The sequence below is a fragment of the Haematobia irritans genome, chromosome 4, assembly GCF_050003625.1.
Source record: "Haematobia irritans isolate KBUSLIRL chromosome 4, ASM5000362v1, whole genome shotgun sequence".
Lineage (NCBI taxonomy): Eukaryota > Metazoa > Arthropoda > Insecta > Diptera > Muscidae > Haematobia > Haematobia irritans.
In genome coordinates, this window is record NC_134400.1 from 91,286,858 (window position 1) to 91,304,645 (window position 17,788).

A 17,788-nucleotide genomic window follows, 5' to 3' on the forward strand; every position below is an offset into this window, starting at 1 on the left:
ATTTCAAAAAAATCGGACAAAAGGGAGGTCTCCCTCCCCGTATAAATATCGAAAACTATTGTGACGTGCAATTTCCAGAAAGTTTGGTGAAGGGGAGTTCCCCTCCCCGACAAAATATCAAAAAATAAAGTAGCGGTCTTTTGGCTAGATGACAACGACAATATTCGCTGAAAATTTCAACCAAATCGGCCAACTTTGGTCAAATTTTCAAACAGTAGGACAAAGGGGAGGTCCCCCTCCTTGACAAGATATCCAAAAATGAGGTACCCTAGTTTCACCACGTGATCGCCTACGATCTCTGGAAGTTCAAGTTAATCGGTTCTGCTGTCTCCGATCTTTCCCGGAACATAGAAATAAACAAACAAAAAAATATAGTTTGGATTTTATATATATAGATAGATAAGTAAATTTAAATCTGAACCGATTTCAACCGAAATTGGCATGCATATAAAGAACATTAATTCTCCTATCTGTAGAAAGTTTCATGTAAATCGGGGTAAAACTTTGGCCTCTGTAATTACATGACTTTAAAAATGGCGAAAGATATCAATGGGACCTATATCTAATTCTGGAACAATTGAAACCAAAATTGGCACAGTTTTCGGCACTATCAGTTGTACTGTGCAAAATTTAAAACAAAATTAAAAGCCTGGCTTCGGTACACTCAAGAAAAGTGAACTCTATATGACACTAAACAGAGAATAAAGCCGCCGAGTCGCGATTTTAGCCGCCGCCGACCAGTTTTTGACAGTCGAAGCAGCCGCCGAATATGTCGCTTCATCTCGACTCAAAATTAGCCGCCAATTAATCAAAAATATTGTTTTAAATCAGAAAAATCTATTAATAATTGTTGTATTTTTTGTCAAAATGTTTAACTTTCTACCCAAAATCCGTCAGTATCAAGTTGCTATAATAATTTTGCAAAAATGTAGCTCCGATAATTAGAATGACATGTAAATATGATTGTAAGATTGGTTGTACAACTAATTTCATTGCCATTCGGATAACTTCAAATGGATTTTATAATGGATAATTGTCCGCCGCCGAATAGACAAATTAGTGTCAGCTGACATCGACAAAAATAGGTCGGCGCAGAAAGTTTCATAGATTTTTTGCATACGTTAGTTAAATGAACTAAAAAAGGGGGAAAACTATGCACAAATGAAGCATAAAAATTTACTAAATTCGTGTCTGCCACAAAATTTTGTAATTTTTACCAATAATGCACCCGTCATTAACTTTGTATAACATTTGCAATTTTGAACTCCAATTTTTTCCTTCAAACTTCGAAATTTTCTTTAACAAACAAACAAAAATAATTACAAATATCTAAAAAATTTCTTGAAATATTTACATGTTCTTGTGAAATCGGCGTGACATCTGCGTTTGTAATACAGTTTAGTTGAAATTTTCTAAAATTCACAAAAATCTTCCATTCTGGTGGGCTTACTGTTTTCCTAGTGTAGCTATATAAGTACACATCGGGCGAAAGATATATATGGAAGTGATAACTAAATCTAAACCGATTTATCAAAATCAATAGGATTCTATTCTCATCGAAAATGGATATTTGTAGTAGGGTTTCCATATGGATAATTTTCAAAAGAGAACATTCGCTTTAAAAAAAGAGAACATTTTAACTAAAAAAGAGTTTACAATAAAAAAATTCTTGATTAAATAATTAATAATTTTATTGATGTTAAAATTAAAATAATAATAGTTTCCAATGATAGAAATAACGAAATAAATATATAATAAAACAATAAAAAACAAAAAGAATCAAATTTTCTTAAAAAATAAACAAAATAAATTTACGACGACAACTTATTGGCGTATTTACGTCGTACGTTCAATTACATCTATTTCTAATTTTTACGTCGTACGTCGAAACGTCGCAATTGTGTTTCGGCCTTTAATTTGTCAACAGATTTAACCCAGTAAACAATTAGTGGCGAACAATTGTGGCGAATTCCTATTAAATAAATAAAATTCCATCAATCTAGGATTTTTTTAAATTGAGTACATAAAGAGCACTGTTGGACATAAAAATACGGCACCAAAAAAAGAGAGTGAACAAAAAGATACGAACACAAAAAGAGAACATGTTCCCTTTAAAAGAGATGTAATGGACAGCCTAACTTGTAGAAACTGATTGAACCTAAACTGCGACCTATACCTTGATAACAAATATATATTCACAGACAGACGGACTTTGCTAAATCGATGGCTAGGCCGATCCTGAGCATTATTGCCAAAGACACCATATGTCTATTTCATATCCTTTTGGGTGTTGCAAACATATACACTAACTTATAATACCCTGCTCCTCAGTGTAGAGCAGGGTACAATAAATATTATTGACATCGAAAATTTTACTGACCATAATTGCTTTGTTTTAATTGCAGTGGAAGCGGACATACAACTAAATTCAACTTTAGAAAAACGTGGATATAGTGCCTCCCAAATGGTAACAAAGGAAAAACCTTCAACAATTTTAAAGAAAATCGAAATTGGTACAAATTACATGAAGGAATATCTTGCGGAGACTATGGACGGGTATGTATCTAACTTTCTTTTTGTAAATTTACATTCATTTTCATTTTGCATTGTAGATTCCTGGGTCGAGAGTATGATTACGTACAAGACTTCCAAAATTACGAAGGCATGCAAAATGATCAAGCCAGTGTTGATAATAATGCTGACGATGAATATGGGGACGATGATGATTCCGATCGAAATGATGATGTAAGTGATGACAATATGGGTGATCTAAAAAATACGCATATTCCCAATGACAACATATCCGGAGCTAATGAATTCATAGACATTGAATCACAAGACTCTGCGAACGGAAATGGCGATGGAGAAACCATCGGTCAATTAAAAAAGCCTGGTGATGGTAACAAGCGACGAAAAAATAAAAAGGGCGAGGTTGCTTCACAAGCGGCAAATCTTTTAATTGTTCAACCGCTAGAACACCAATTAGCACAAACTGGAAATGATCTTGGCGGTGGCCATAAAGTAAAGCCTGCATTTACCAAGGTAAAGCCATCAAAACAGAAAAGACGTAAACGCAAGAAGGGCCACAATGACGACATCACCACGGTCGTGGTCGAACAAGAACCATCCTCAGATCATCTGTCTTTGGGTCTTTTGGATGCTCTGGCCGATGTGGATGTGCTGGATGGAGGAGGAAAACGCAAGAAACATCCAATGAAATATGGTAGAAGTAATGGAGGTGTGTGTTTGAATAACTTTTGTGCACCGTTTCCTTACACCCTGCTATTGTAAATTTTGTGTGCTTTATTTTACCTTTACCTTACCTTTGCTTTATTAGTTGTTCCTACTGGTGGTTGGCAGAATTTAGATAAAATTTACATAATTTTAGATAATTTAGTGGAGATAATTTAGTGGATGTTTATAGTCTGTTATTTCTATACCAAAGATTGAAGTTGTAATGACACACTCTTGGAAATCTCTAGAGATATCCTCTTTATTATACCCACCACCATTGAATGGTGAGAGTGGTATAATAAGTTTCTCATTCCGCTTGTAAGACATCGAAATATCGATTTCGTTGTGTTACAATTAATCCCACTACATAAGTTATTGATCAGGGAGAAATTCGATATAACCATGTCCGTCTGGACGTCTGTGTGTCTGTTCTAATCACGCTACAACCTATAATAATGGCGTTATCGTCCTGAAATTTTGCACATAGGCTATATATGGCCTGCACGCATGTCAAGTTCGAGGGTAGGCTACACCTTTCCATGGTTTGTTAAAAAATTAAATGGTCACGAAAAAAATGTACATGGTCTTTATGGCCATGTAATGGTTCTAGACATGTCTATACCAAACCTATAAAAATACTTTTTATACCCTCCACCATAGGATGAGGGGTATATTAACTTTGTCGTTCCGTTTGTAACACATCGAAATATTGATCTAAGACCCCATAAAGTATATATATTCTGGGTCGTGGTGAAATTCTGAGTCGATCTGTGCATGTCCGTCCGTCTGTTGAAATCACGCTAACTTCCGAACCAAACAAGTTATCGACTTGAAACTTGGCACAAGTAGTTGTTATTGATGTAAGGTCGGATGGTATTGCAAATGGGCCATATCGGTCCACTTTTACGTATAGCCCCCATATAAACGGACCCCCAAATTTGGCTTGCGAGTCCTCTAAGAGAACGAAATTTCATCTGATCCGATTGAAATTTGGTACATGGTGCTAGTATATGGTCTCTAACAATGCAAAAATTGGTCCACATCGGTCCATAATTATATATAGCCCCCATATAAACCGATCCCCAGATTTGACCTCCGGAGCCTCTTTGAGGAGCAAAATTCATCCCATCCAGTTGAAATTTGGTACGTGGTGTCAGTATATGGTTTCTAACAACCATGCAAAAATTGATCCATATCAGTCCATAATTATATATAGCCCCCATATAAACCGATCACCAGATTTGACCTCCGAAGCCTCTTGGAAGATCAAAATTCATCTGATTCAGTTGAAATTTGGTACGTGATGTTAATATATGGCCTCAAGCACCCATGCAAAAATTGGTCGATATCGGTCCATAATTATATAGGCCCCATATAAACCGATCCCCAGATTTGACCTCCGGTCCCCAGATTTGACCTCCGGAAGAGCAAAATTCTCCCCATTCGGTTGAAATTTGGTACGTGATGTTAGTATATGGTATCCAACAACCATGCAGGAATTGGTTCGTATCAGTCCATAATTATATATAGCTCCCATATAAACCGATCGCTAGATTTGACCTCCGGTGCTTTTTGGAGAAGCAAAATTCATCCGATCTGGTTGAAATTTGGTACGTGGTGGTAGTATATGATATTTAACAACCATGCCAAAAGTGGTCCATATCAGTCCATAATCATTTATAGCCCCCATATAAACCGATCCCGAGATTTGGTTTTGGAGCCTCTTGGAGGAGCAAATTTCATCCGAGTGAGTTGAAATTTGTGGATGACAGTCTTTCGTAGAAGTTTCTACGCAATCCATGGTGGAGGATACATAAGATTCGGCCTGGCCGAACATACGGCCGTATATACTTGTTTCGCTTCAAAAAAGTCGAAAAATTGAATGGTCAGGTACATGATTTTCCTGACCATGTAATGGTCTCAAATTCTATCATTTAAATAATAGAACATGATTGCGGCATTTGAGAACCATATAAATGATTATTGCAAAGACAAAATACATGGTTTAGATAAGTATTAAATGGATGCCGCATCCATTCCAAACATGTTTTTTATGTGCGTGTATATTCCGAATATGGTGTTTATCGGTCCATGGCTTGCAATATTTATCCGATTTGCCTGAAATTGGAAATCTAATTGAATCCACAAATAGATGTTCCGAATATGGTGTGTATCGGTGCATATCTTGGTGTAACCACACACAAAAACCTCCTGATTTGACTTCTTGGTTTTAATATACAGCAATAGGAAATTGGAAACTTAGAAGTATTTTAAACCCACAAAAAGATGTTTCGAATATGGTCCACATCGGTCCATGTTTTGGTATAGCCCCTATATAGAACGATATCTCGATTTGATTTCTTGAGCCGCAATTTTTATGTGCTTTGCATGAAATTGGAAAATTTTGGTCCACTAAAGATATTCCGAATCGGTATAAAGGGTGATACGGTCAAAATTTGGTCAATATAAACTTGACGTATTTCTTTCAATTTTGCATTTAAAAAACCTGAACACCTCTCATTTTGAAGGTGTGTGTGTGTAGAATGTTGCTCCTATTTTGATTTTGGAATTCACTCTTCAGTTGTCAAAATGCCGTCCAAGCAAGAAGAGCAGCGTATCAAAATTTTGCTCGCGCATCGCGAAAATCCGAGCTACTCGCACGCAAAGCTGGCAAAATCGCTAAAAGTTGCCTAATCAACCGTTACAAATGTAATTAAAGTGTTTGGGGAACGTTTGTCGACAGCCAGGAAGTCTGGATCGGGGGAAATCGAAAACCGGAAGCCGCTGAGACGACAAAGAGAGTTGCCGGTAGTTTCAAGCGAAACCCTAACCTCTCTCTCCGAGATGCCGCAAATAAGCTGGGTGTATCGTCTACAACCGTGCATCGAGCCAAAAAACGAGCCGGACTATCGACTTACAAGAAGGTAGTGACTCCAAATCGCGATGATAAACAAAATACGATGGCCCAAGCGCGATCCCGGAAGCTGTACACGACGATGCTGACGAAGTTTGACTGCGTGGTAATGGACGACGAAACCTACGTCAAAGCCGACTACAAGCAGCTTCCGGGACAGGAGTTTTATACGGCAAAAGGAAGGGGAAAGGTACATTTATTTTCAAAACTGTCAAAGTTCGCAAAGAAATATCTGGTTTGGCAAGCCATCTGTACCTGTGGTTTGAAAAGCAGCATTTTCATAGTTTCCGGGACTGTCAGCCAAGAAATTTACGTGAAAGAGTGTTTGAATAAACGTCTGCTGCCTTTCCTGAAGAAACACGGTTGTTCCGTACTGTTTTGGCCGGATTTGGCATCTTGCCATTACGGTAAAAAGGCCATGGAGTGGTACGCCGCCAACAACGTGCAGGTGGTTCCCAAGGACAAGAACCCTCCCAACACGCCAGAGCTCCGCCCAATTGAGAAATACTGGGCTATTGCCAAGCGGAACCTAAAGAAGACCAAAAAAACTGCTAAGGACGAGCAGCAGTTCAAGGCAAACTGGCTTTCTGCGGCGAAGAAGGTGGACAAGGTGGCTGTACAAAATCTGATGGCAGGTGTCAAGCGTGAGGCCCGGCAATTCGGATTTGGAAAAGCGAAAGCCTAACTGAATATTTTTCCTGAATTTTATACTAATTGAACTTGAAAAAGAAATTTAATTTGATTTTTTAAATAAACGATTTCACCGATTTACACGCGTTTCCCCTTAACCAAATTTTAAGCGCATCACCCTTTATGTTTTGACATAGCACCTATCCGTTCTCCCGATTTGACTTCTTGGGCTTCTAAATAACGCAATTGGAAATTAGAAATCTAGAGTTTCTTTAAGCCCACAAAGAGATGTTCCCAATATGGGGTGTATTGGTCCATAGCTCGATTTGGCATTTTGAGATGTGACACTTTGCAATTTGTATCAGATTTGCATGGATCTGAAAATCTAGACATATGGTCGATCCGTAAATAGGTGTATATCGTTTTGTGAAAGCCCCCATATTTTTAATTTAATTAGAAAAATAGAAATATTTTAGATCCAAAAGGGGATATGCCAAATTAGATTTATATTGGGTAAGAAGTTTAGTTTATATCGTTAAGAAGAAATTTCCAATTTTGCTTCTCGTGTTCATTCGAGTAATGGGGGTACAATTGCCAGAATTAAGATTTCAAATCATAGGAATGTTGTTATTTTCTCGGATTTTTTCACTAGATGTTTAATATTCCTGTAAAACTCAAAGTAAAGTGTTTCTTATAAGTTTAGAATCTGATATAGTCTCTATATGTAGAAACTTGAACTTCGGGAAGCGTACAATTTCAACCGATCTTTTTGAGGTAGTATATTTTATCAAATCCACCGGATATTCTATATATGAGTACCACCATTATCTTTGATTCATGATGGTGGACATTTAAGATTCGGCCTTCTTTGACTTCCATCAAAGACATAAAACTACAACGGAAGCATGCAAATTTTAAAAGTTTGTGTCCTAAATTTAATGAAAATATGATGACTTTCTTTTAAATAAAAAATATTTATTAAAAAAAAATTGTCCACAATAATGTGTAAATTGGTTATATTTTTGGCATTTAAAAGTTCACTTTGAAAATCTTTTTCAAATATAAATGATGCCATTTTCAAGTAAACAGAGTATTTAAAATAAGGCCTTGAAAGACATTTACAATTTTCAAACGATTGTTAGGTGTACATATAATCAAAATATGAAAAATGATCGAATTTGAAGGCGATCTCACTAACATTGAAAAACAATTTGAGATTTATTAAAACCAAGCTGTCCTTGTCCTGCGATTTAATTTTATATCCAGTTATCTATTTTTAAGTCGATGTAGCTAGATCTAAATACTAGAGGTGTGCATGTGACACGAAATTGTCGTGACTCACGCGAGAGTCACGCTGATGGCAACGGCGTGAGCGTGATTATCAAACCAAAAGTCGTGCGTGAGCGTGAGTCACGAAAATAATGAGTGAGTGTGCGTGAGTAACGAAATTCGGACAAATACGCTCACGAACAAAATCCCGCCCACGGACATAAAACGCTTAAGAGATGAATTCACTTACAATTTTAGTGACACCTGGGATGTTATGAGCTTAATAACGCTCTCGATTTTAATCATGCTCATGTTTTCAAACACGTCTTTAAGGTAAATTAGTCATACAAGTTTTCGTGACTCACGGTATTTTTCGTGAGTCACGACATTTCGTTCGTGAGTACAAATTTTCTTTTCGTGAGTGTGCGTGCGTCCTACCAAACAATATCGTGTGTGTGTGCATGAGTAAGATTTTTCCGTTGTGGGTGTGCGTGAGAGTGAGTAAAATCTTACTCACGTGCACACTTCTACTAAAGACAAAAGGCATCCCTTGAAAGGTTTATCAAAATTTGGTCAAGTAATAAATCTTAGCACCAGAGAAATGCGCCTTCTATGTTACACTTAAAAAAGAGTTTACTTGGGTACAAAACTTTACCTATCATTGTTTGGTATTCATTCTTTAAAACGAAGACATATTTTATTCTATAAAATTAAAATTAGAATACACATCTCATTTATCATATATTTATAATCTCTTTGTGCGATATCTTAACAAAGCGTTCATTTGCAAATAAATTTCACTTTAAAAATCCCAATTATTAGAAATTTAAATGTAAAGCCGTTTTCTTACAAAACATTAAATCAAAGATGCAAATTCCTCAAATTAAGTTTTAGGGTATATTAGAAGTGGTTTTATCTTTAATGCAACAATTCAATATCTCAGATAATTTAAATATTTTTTCCCTTAAATCATAAAGGTTTACTTTAACCCTTTGACTAGTAGTGTTCACTGCAGATGATATTCGAAAACGACACCATTTTAAATAAGAGGTTTTAATCTACAAACGCTATTGATGCATTGCAATTGGTAGGCACTAAAATTCATTTTTATAGACTTCTTTAACAGTCGCCGAAAATATGCAAGCATGAGACCTTTTTCAACTGTACGTCTTTGATAAATGGACATTCATACAAAAACTGTAGCCGATATTTTTTCGGATTCTTTTTTGTATTTGTCCCACACTTCACAGATATCATGGCATAAATATCGCTTATTTTCGTAAGAGGGAAGTTTTCAGAAAAAACTCATATTGAATAAGTGAGGTAGGCTCTCAAAATTAAAATTTTTTTCCACATTCTTTAGTTCAAATAAAAAAAAAGAAAAATTAAAATTTTTAATATTGTGCTTTATTCGGTAGGGTTAAAAACAATTTGCCTTACTTCGAAGACATACGACTTCGACGAGGGGACGCAAATTTCAAAAAGATTAGTGTTTTAAAAAAGAAATTTTCTATTACTATTGTGAAAATTATGTTATGTGAAAATTATTATATATATATATATATATATATATATATATATATATATATATATATATATATATATATATATATATATATATATATATATATATATATATATATATATATATATATATATATATATATATATATATATATATATATATATATATATATATATATATATATATATATATATATATATATATTTTTTTTTTTTTTTTTTTTTTTTCAGTGTACAAATCAAGGGCCTTGGTATTCTAAGGACATGAAATCTTTTTGCTTACGGCAACAGTTTATAGTGTATTTTATCTTCTTTTATTTTATTTGGTATTGGGATTTATTTGCAGCAATACATATTTTATAACCGTGTATGTGGATGTAAACATGCTTGAATTGATGACGCTTTCAATCTACAAACTATTATTGTATTCAAATATATCTCAGATTAGTGTCTTTGCTTGAAAGCTTCTATATGGTTGTGGTATAGGCTCATTATTAAGCAAAGTCATAAACCATGTTTGCCCTAGCCGTTTACCGCTACTATTGTGACCAAATGCTGTACTACAAACCAGTTCAAATGTAGTTCAGACATAAACACAGTCATTCGCAGCAGTGTTGCCATGCGATTTTTGAAATGTTTTAGTTTTTTTTTTTCAGAAACCCCCTACAAAATGTCAGGAATGACATTTGTCAGGATAGACTACTTGGTCTGGCTAGACCAAATATGACATTGAGCGCTTAGTGATCGAAAGCTTATCACCTATCCTAGGATTAAGTACAAAATACGATATGAACTTTCTTAACAGAGCACTTTGATAATAAACTTAATTTTGATAATGAATTTCAAACATTTCCAAGCGGTTTTCGTTAGTAAGACTATTCGTGGTTTATTTATAGACCAAACTGAAGATGTTTGGCAATGAAACAAAACACGAAACGTGCGTCAGATGTTTACAGCAGTGTCGCCAAAAAGATAATAGCTAAATATTATCTTTTATATACAGTAGCGTGCATTTATAATATTGAGCTGATGTGCATATATAAAAGTAATAAAAACTAAACTCAATTATTCTCTTTGCATATTACTCGAAATTCTAACAAAACTACTGTGCAAATTCATTAAAAAAAACAAGTATATACGGCCGTAAGTTCGGCCAGGCCGAAGCTTATGTACCCTCCATCATGGATTGCGTAGAAACTTCTTCTTAACACTGCCATCCACAATCGAATTACTTAAGTTGCGGTAACGCTTGCCGATGGCAAGGTATCTTAAAACCTCCTAACACCATCTTCTAAATTGTATGTAAGTCCATACGTGGTATATATTAAATAAAAAAAGATCGATCCAATACGTATATAATTCAGTTTGACAAAGTAGACATAACATTTTGACAAAATTTTCTACAGCAATAAAATTTTAACAAAATTTTATATAGAAATAAAATTTTCACAAAATTTTATATAGAAATAAAATTTTCACAAAATTTTCTATAGAAATAAAATCTTGGTAGATTATTTTTGGCTCAAGTGGCAACCATGATTATGAACCGTATACAATTTAAACAAAATTTTCTATAGAAATAAAATTTTGACAATGATGAAAATTTTATTATGAACCGAATAAAATTTTAACAAAATTTTCTCTAGAAATAAAATTTTGACAAAATTTTCTATAGAAATAAAATTTTGACAAAATTTTCTATAGAAATAAAATTTTGGTAGACTATTTTTGGCTATAGTGGCAACCATGATTATGAACCGATATGGACCAATTTTTGTGTGATTGGACCAATTTTGGTATGGTTGTTAGCGACCATATACTAACACCACGTTCCTAATTTGAACCGGATCGGATGAATTTTGCTCCTCCAAGAGGCTCCGGAGGTCAAATCTGGAGAACGTTTTATATGGGGGCTATATATAATTATGGACCGAGATGGACCAATTCTGGCACGCTTGTTAAAGATCATATACTAACACCATGTTCCAAATTACAACCGGATCGGATGAAATTTGCTTCTCTTTGAGGCTCCGGAACCCAAATCTGGGGATCGGTTTATATGGGCGCTTTATATAATTATGGACCGATGTGGACTAATTTTTGCACGGTTGTTAGAGACCATATACCTACACCATGTACCAAATTTCAGCCGGATCGGATGCAATTTGCTTCTCTTTGAGGCTGCGCAAGCCAAATCTAGAGATCGGTTTATATGGGGGCTATATATAATTATGGACCGATGTGGACCAATTTTTGCATGGTTGTTAGAGACCATATACCAACATCATGTACCGAATTTCAGCCGGATCGGATGAAATTTGCTTCTCTTTGAGGCTCCGCAAGCCAAATCTAGAGATCGGTTTATATGGGGGCTATATATAATTAAGGACTGATATGGACCAATTTTTGCATGGTTGTTAGAGACATATACCAACATCATGTACCAAATTTCAGCCGGATCGGATGAAATCTTCTTCTCTTTGAGGCTACATCGATAACAACTACTTGTGCCAAGTTTCAAGTCGATAGCTTGTTTCGTTCGGAAGTTAGCGTGATTTCAACAGACGGACGGACGGACGGACGGACATGCTTAGATCGACTCAGAATTTCACCACGACCCAGAATATATATACTTTATGGGGTCTTAGAGCAATATTCCGATGTGTTACAAACGGAATGACAAAGTTAATATACCCCCATCCTATGATGGAGGGTATAATAATTGTGAAAGTTAGAATAATTGACAAATATATTATGCTATGATGTTATAAGTACCTCTTATACTGGTTTTTGTTTCCGATGAAAATTGTTAAAGAATGGCTTTGTCAGCAATATTCCAAAGTTGACACAACCCTTCTAACACAACTTCATCGAAAATGCGCCGTCCAATAAGTTGGGTAGTTCGCGAACGAACAAGTTCAATTGAACGGTTCACTGAAATGAGCGAGCTGAATTAGTTCACATCTATCGTTCCTTTCCGTTCACCATGTCAGTTTAGTTAACTAAGCACATTGTATCAGGTTGTTCGCTCAGTTATTTTCGCTTTCCTTGATAATTGAACAATTTTCTGTATTTATCAATCTTGCAGCCAGAGAAGGAATATGATCACCTCAAACATGTTTCAAGAGCAAAATGTTATTTTTGGACGGTGAGCATGGAAAATGTTCTTTTCTCAGCGAACATATACAAGGTTGCCCAAATCAGATATATTTTTTCGAGAAAATAACATTATTGCGAAAAACATATTGCATGTTCCCCGTTCAAATATAACATTTTGCTCTTGAAATATGTTTGAGGTGATCATATTCCTTCCCTGGGTGTGTTTGCACAGAAGCTGTTCGGGATTCTTTTCGCATGTGTTTTTTTGGATGAATAAATCAACACAAGGCTAATATGTTATGTTATGATGAACTGGAAATTATTTAAATTTTTACGAAAAAAAAACATTCAAGAAATATTGCAAATTTTCAAAAAAAATTTAGGTCAAACGTTTCAGGCAAGCGTTAGAATGCATTAAAAATCATAAAAAATTATAAAAAGTATTTATTTGGCAAATATGACATTTTTTAATTCACATCCGAAACACTGAATTCGGATCACACCGTAAGAAGTGATGCAAATTCAGTGCAACGGCTGTTGACATGGTGGACATCTGTCCTATGACAAGTCCAGTGTTGCCAGTATTGGGTATTTTCCCCCAAATTGGGGATATCTTTTCGTGAATGGGGACGAACATTCTGACTTGTGGACTTGGGGATTTGGTGGGGAATTTCCACAGATTTGGGGATATTTGTGGGGATTTTTTTCGAGAAATCGGTTTAATCCTTTTTAACAAAATTTTACTTCTATAGGAAATTTTGTCAAAATTCTATTCGTATAGACAAATTTGCCAAAATTTTATTCCTATAGAATATTTTATTAAGTTTTTATTTCTATGGAAAATTTTGTCAAAATTTTATTTCTATATAAAATTTTGTTAAAATTTTATTTCTATAGAACATTTTGTTAAAATTTTATTTCTATAGAAAATTTTGTCAAAATTTTAATTCTATATAAAATTTTGTCAAAATTTTATTTCTATATAAATTTTTGTCAACATTTTATTTCTATAGAGAATTTTGTCAAAATTTTATTCCTATATAGAACATTTTGTCAATATTTTATTTCTATAAAGAAAATTTTGTCTGAAATTTATTTCTACCAATCTACAAAACAATAAAAAATTTACCATTTCTGGTAGAATTCTACCAACTTCGGCAACGTGTCTACCATCCCATTTTACTATTTGAATATATAGAAGAAATTTTCGTTCATAAATACAAGGTGACCGAACTCCCATTTTCATTTTTCCAGCATTTGGAAGATGATCACCAGTCTTTTGGTGTTGTAATTCGAAGTCTTGATCTTATTGCAGCTTTCTGGATTTGGTAAAATTGTATTTTTAAATTATTACAGAGTGTCTACAGCAGAGCCTTTTGCTTTTTTTCAAAAAAAATTGTCAAAAATGTATTGGAGATTTCTGTGCAAAATTTAAATTTAAATTGGGGATTTTTTGGGACGAAAATATCATAATTTGGGGACAAAAGCTAGAATGATACACTGGACAAGTCTATATTAAATTCATCGCTTCTGCGGACCCAAAAAGAACATTTTCACTACTTTTTTGGCGACGCTTTTTTGCTGGGTAATGACAAAAATTTTTATATTTGGTCGACAAAACAGATATGGTTGGGTCTTAGAGATCATAAATATATTTTATTATTACACTGAAAAAAACCAAGCATATGTGGTTTCAAAGATTTGGTCTTTATACTAATGTTTTTGATATTGATTCCGAGCCAAGATGCAGAGAATTGAAGTAAGGATACTTTTAAGACAGAAATCACTTTTAAATTTAAGTTTTGCGTGCTTGAGTCTAGGTAAAAAATTTTAATTTATTTTTGTCAGTTTTGTTTTACATGTGCTATTAAGGTTCTTTAAAAACGTGTTAGCGACAACTTAAGTTTTCAAATTCAGTTTCGACTTCAAGTAGAAATTATGCTATGTTTCAAGTAAAAATCATCTTTAAAATAAAGTGTTGAAAAGCATTTTCTATTTTTAAACGCTTTTTTGCCTTGTTGTCAAGATGTAAATTTAAAGACAATTAAGTCAAATTTAAAGACAATTTCATTAATTTTAAATTATTTTTCACAATTATTAAAGTCAAGCTGACCTTAGTCAAACAGAATTTTCTTTCATTTTAATATACCCAAAGACAAAACGTCTTTATCGAAATGTTTATCGTCTTTTGGACAAGGAAAAATAAATTTATATCAAAGAAATGCCTCTTCACTGTTAAGTAAAAAACGCATTTGTATTTGAAGGACATGAAATCTTTGGCCTCATGACAATATTTTTTCAATGTATGTATGTTAATTATTGAGTTTTGATGGAAAAATACAAAATTTTTGGAACTTGAACTACTCAAGCATATTATATTCCCAGCAAAAAAAGCGTCGCCAAAAAAAGTAATGAAAATGATCTTTTTGGATCTGGAAGTAGTGCAAAATTGACGCAGAAGCGATGAATTTAACATGGGCTTGTCATAGGACGGAAGTCCTCCATTTCAACAGCCGTTGCACTGAATTTCTTTAGGTGTTAGGTTAGGTTAGGTGGCAACCCGATGTATCAGGCTCACTTAGACTATTCAGTCCATGTTGATGCCACATTGGTGAACTTCTCTCTTATCACTGAGTGCTGCCCTATTCCATGTTAAGCACAATGACAAGGGACCTCCTTTTTATAGGCGAGTCCGAACGGCGTTCCACATTGCAGTGAAACCACTTAGAGAAGCTTTGAAACCCTCAGAAATGTCACCAGCATTACTGAGGTGGGATAATCCACCGCTGAAAAACTTTTTGGTGTTCGGTCGAAGCAGGAATCGAACCCACGACCTTATGTATGCACGGCGGGCATGCTAACCATTGCACCACGGTGGCTCCCTTCTTCTTTAGGTGTGATCCAAATTCAATGTTTTGGATGTAAATTAAAATATTCTGTGATATTTTGTCAAATAAATAATTTTTATATTTTTTATAATTTTTAATGGATTCTAACGCTTGACCTCAAATATTTTCAAAAATCCATATTTTTTTCAGATTGAATTTAGCATTTTTTTTCGACAAAATTTAAATGATTTGTATCATTTTATGAATTCTTAATCTGTTTTTAAGCTATTTGAAACAAAAAAGTTAAAGTTACCCATTAAAAGTATGATAAAAACCAAGTTATAAAACATTGAATTAAAAGAACATCCTGGGAAGTTAAAATAAAGAACATCATAGGGAGTGTATTTTCTGGAAGTGCTTTTAAAATTGTGCCTCCAATATAATTTCAAACATTTTTATGCAACGATTCTTCAAATAAATACCGCACCGCAAAGGAAAAAAATTATTAAATTATTTTCACATTCCTATATTCTTCAAAGCTTTGTTTATCCTATTTTCTTAAAAATTTAAATTCTTAGATCCTAGATAGAAGGAGCTATGCCAAATATAGTTTATATCGATACATGTTTCGATACAACCTCTTTATGGACCAATCTCTTAATTCGACCTCTTGGACCAATACAAACATCAAATTGTACCTGACATATCTGCAATTTATTGTTGAGAAAATATTATGTGTAGCCGATCCTTTGAATTTTGATATATAGAAAGTAATTCGGAAAAATGCTGCATTTTTGGAATTTTTAATTTTGAAATTGCAACACCTACAACCGTGAAAAATTTACTTTCATTTTTAATAATTTTTTATATATGGACATGACCTTTCAATATAGCGACATAGGTTGAATGAAAACTCTTGGCCACATATATCACACACTTCTCATGGCCTGATACAGTATTGCTAAAATTAATTAATTAATTCCTTAACGCATTTCTATTTTGGTATTTTTTTTTTTGCTTGGAATAGAGCTTTGTTGTTATGTTATTGTTTGCTTTATGTATAAATTTATGTATTTAACGTTATTTTTATTTATATTGCTTTTTAACTGTCTACTGCACCTAAATGGCACTCTTACTAACAAACACCAACCTCCCAGTTTTTTTTTGCTTTGTTTTTGTATTTATTTGTTAAGATCCGAACAATTTTTTTTATATTTAATTTATTTTGATGAATTTATACCCTGCAGTGACTCGTGGCAAAAAGAAGAAGAAGAAGAAGGCTATTCAAAAACTCATCCTGTTGGGCTCTTTTCTGAAGGCAAAAATTGAGCTTCTCTTGAAAATTTTAGGTGCTCATTTACAAATAAAATTCTTTGCCATTGCCTTAATCGGTTTGCTGATAAACATTGCCAGATTCTGGATTGATGTAAAACGTGGTGGATTACCACAAAAGGTATGAATGTTTTAGCTCTAAGCTATAATTTTTATTGTTTTGAGTTATGGGTTGGTACTACTCACCCTCTTGTTGTTTTTTTTCACCAAATTAAAACTTGTGGTTTTAGTGATAACAGGGCCGCTTCGCTGCCCCTTTTTAATTTATTATAAACCTGGAAGAATCGAAAGATGCATCTTTTGTATAGTGGTTGTATATTTTTCAGAAAATTGTATATGATAATTAATTAAATGTTTTTTTTTTTCAATCTCTTTAACAAAATCATAATGAAATTTTGAGATGTTGTATTTTTACCTTCACATATAGAGATTAAATCTCAGTTTTCAGGGAATACCAAATTTTCTCCTCTTGTTGGTGACATTTCCGAGGGGTCCCAAAAATGATTGGAGGTTTTCCCAAGTCATTACTTTTAATGTATATCCAAACATGTTCTTCTAGGCACAGATTTAATTTTTGCTTCACATGGAGTTCTTTTGTGGCAATATATAAAGGGTGATACGGTCAAAATTTGGTCAAGGGAAAACGCGTGTAAATCGGTGAAATCGTTTATTTAAAAAATCAAATTAAATTTCTTTTTCAAGTTCAATTAGTATAAAATTCAGGAAAAATATTCAGTTAGGCTTTCGCTTTTCCAAATCCGAATTGCCGGGCCACCTTGTCCATCTTCTTCGCCGCAGAAAGCCAGTTTGCCTTGAACTGCTGCTCGTCCTTAGCAGTTTTTTTGGTCTTCTTTAGGTTCCGCTTGACAATAGCCCAGTATTTCTCAATTGGGCGGAGCTATGGCGTGTTGGGAGGCTTCTTGTCCTTGGGAACCACCTGCACGTTGTTGGCGGCGTA

The 17,788-nt window shown here is 34.1% G+C and overlaps 1 protein-coding gene across 2 annotated transcripts in view; it reads left to right on the forward strand.

Annotated features, from left to right (window-relative positions):
• LOC142235206 (uncharacterized) overlaps nt 1-17,788 on the forward strand; it is an 83,302-nt gene that overhangs the window by 56,195 nt on the left and 9,319 nt on the right. For both annotated transcript variants that reach the window (XM_075306463.1, XM_075306464.1), the window contains exons 3-5: nt 2,406-2,556; nt 2,613-3,238; nt 16,746-16,951. In XM_075306463.1, coding sequence (XP_075162578.1) covers nt 2,406-2,556; nt 2,613-3,238; nt 16,746-16,951 — 983 coding nt within the window. The remainder of the gene's footprint in view (nt 1-2,405; nt 2,557-2,612; nt 3,239-16,745; nt 16,952-17,788) is intronic.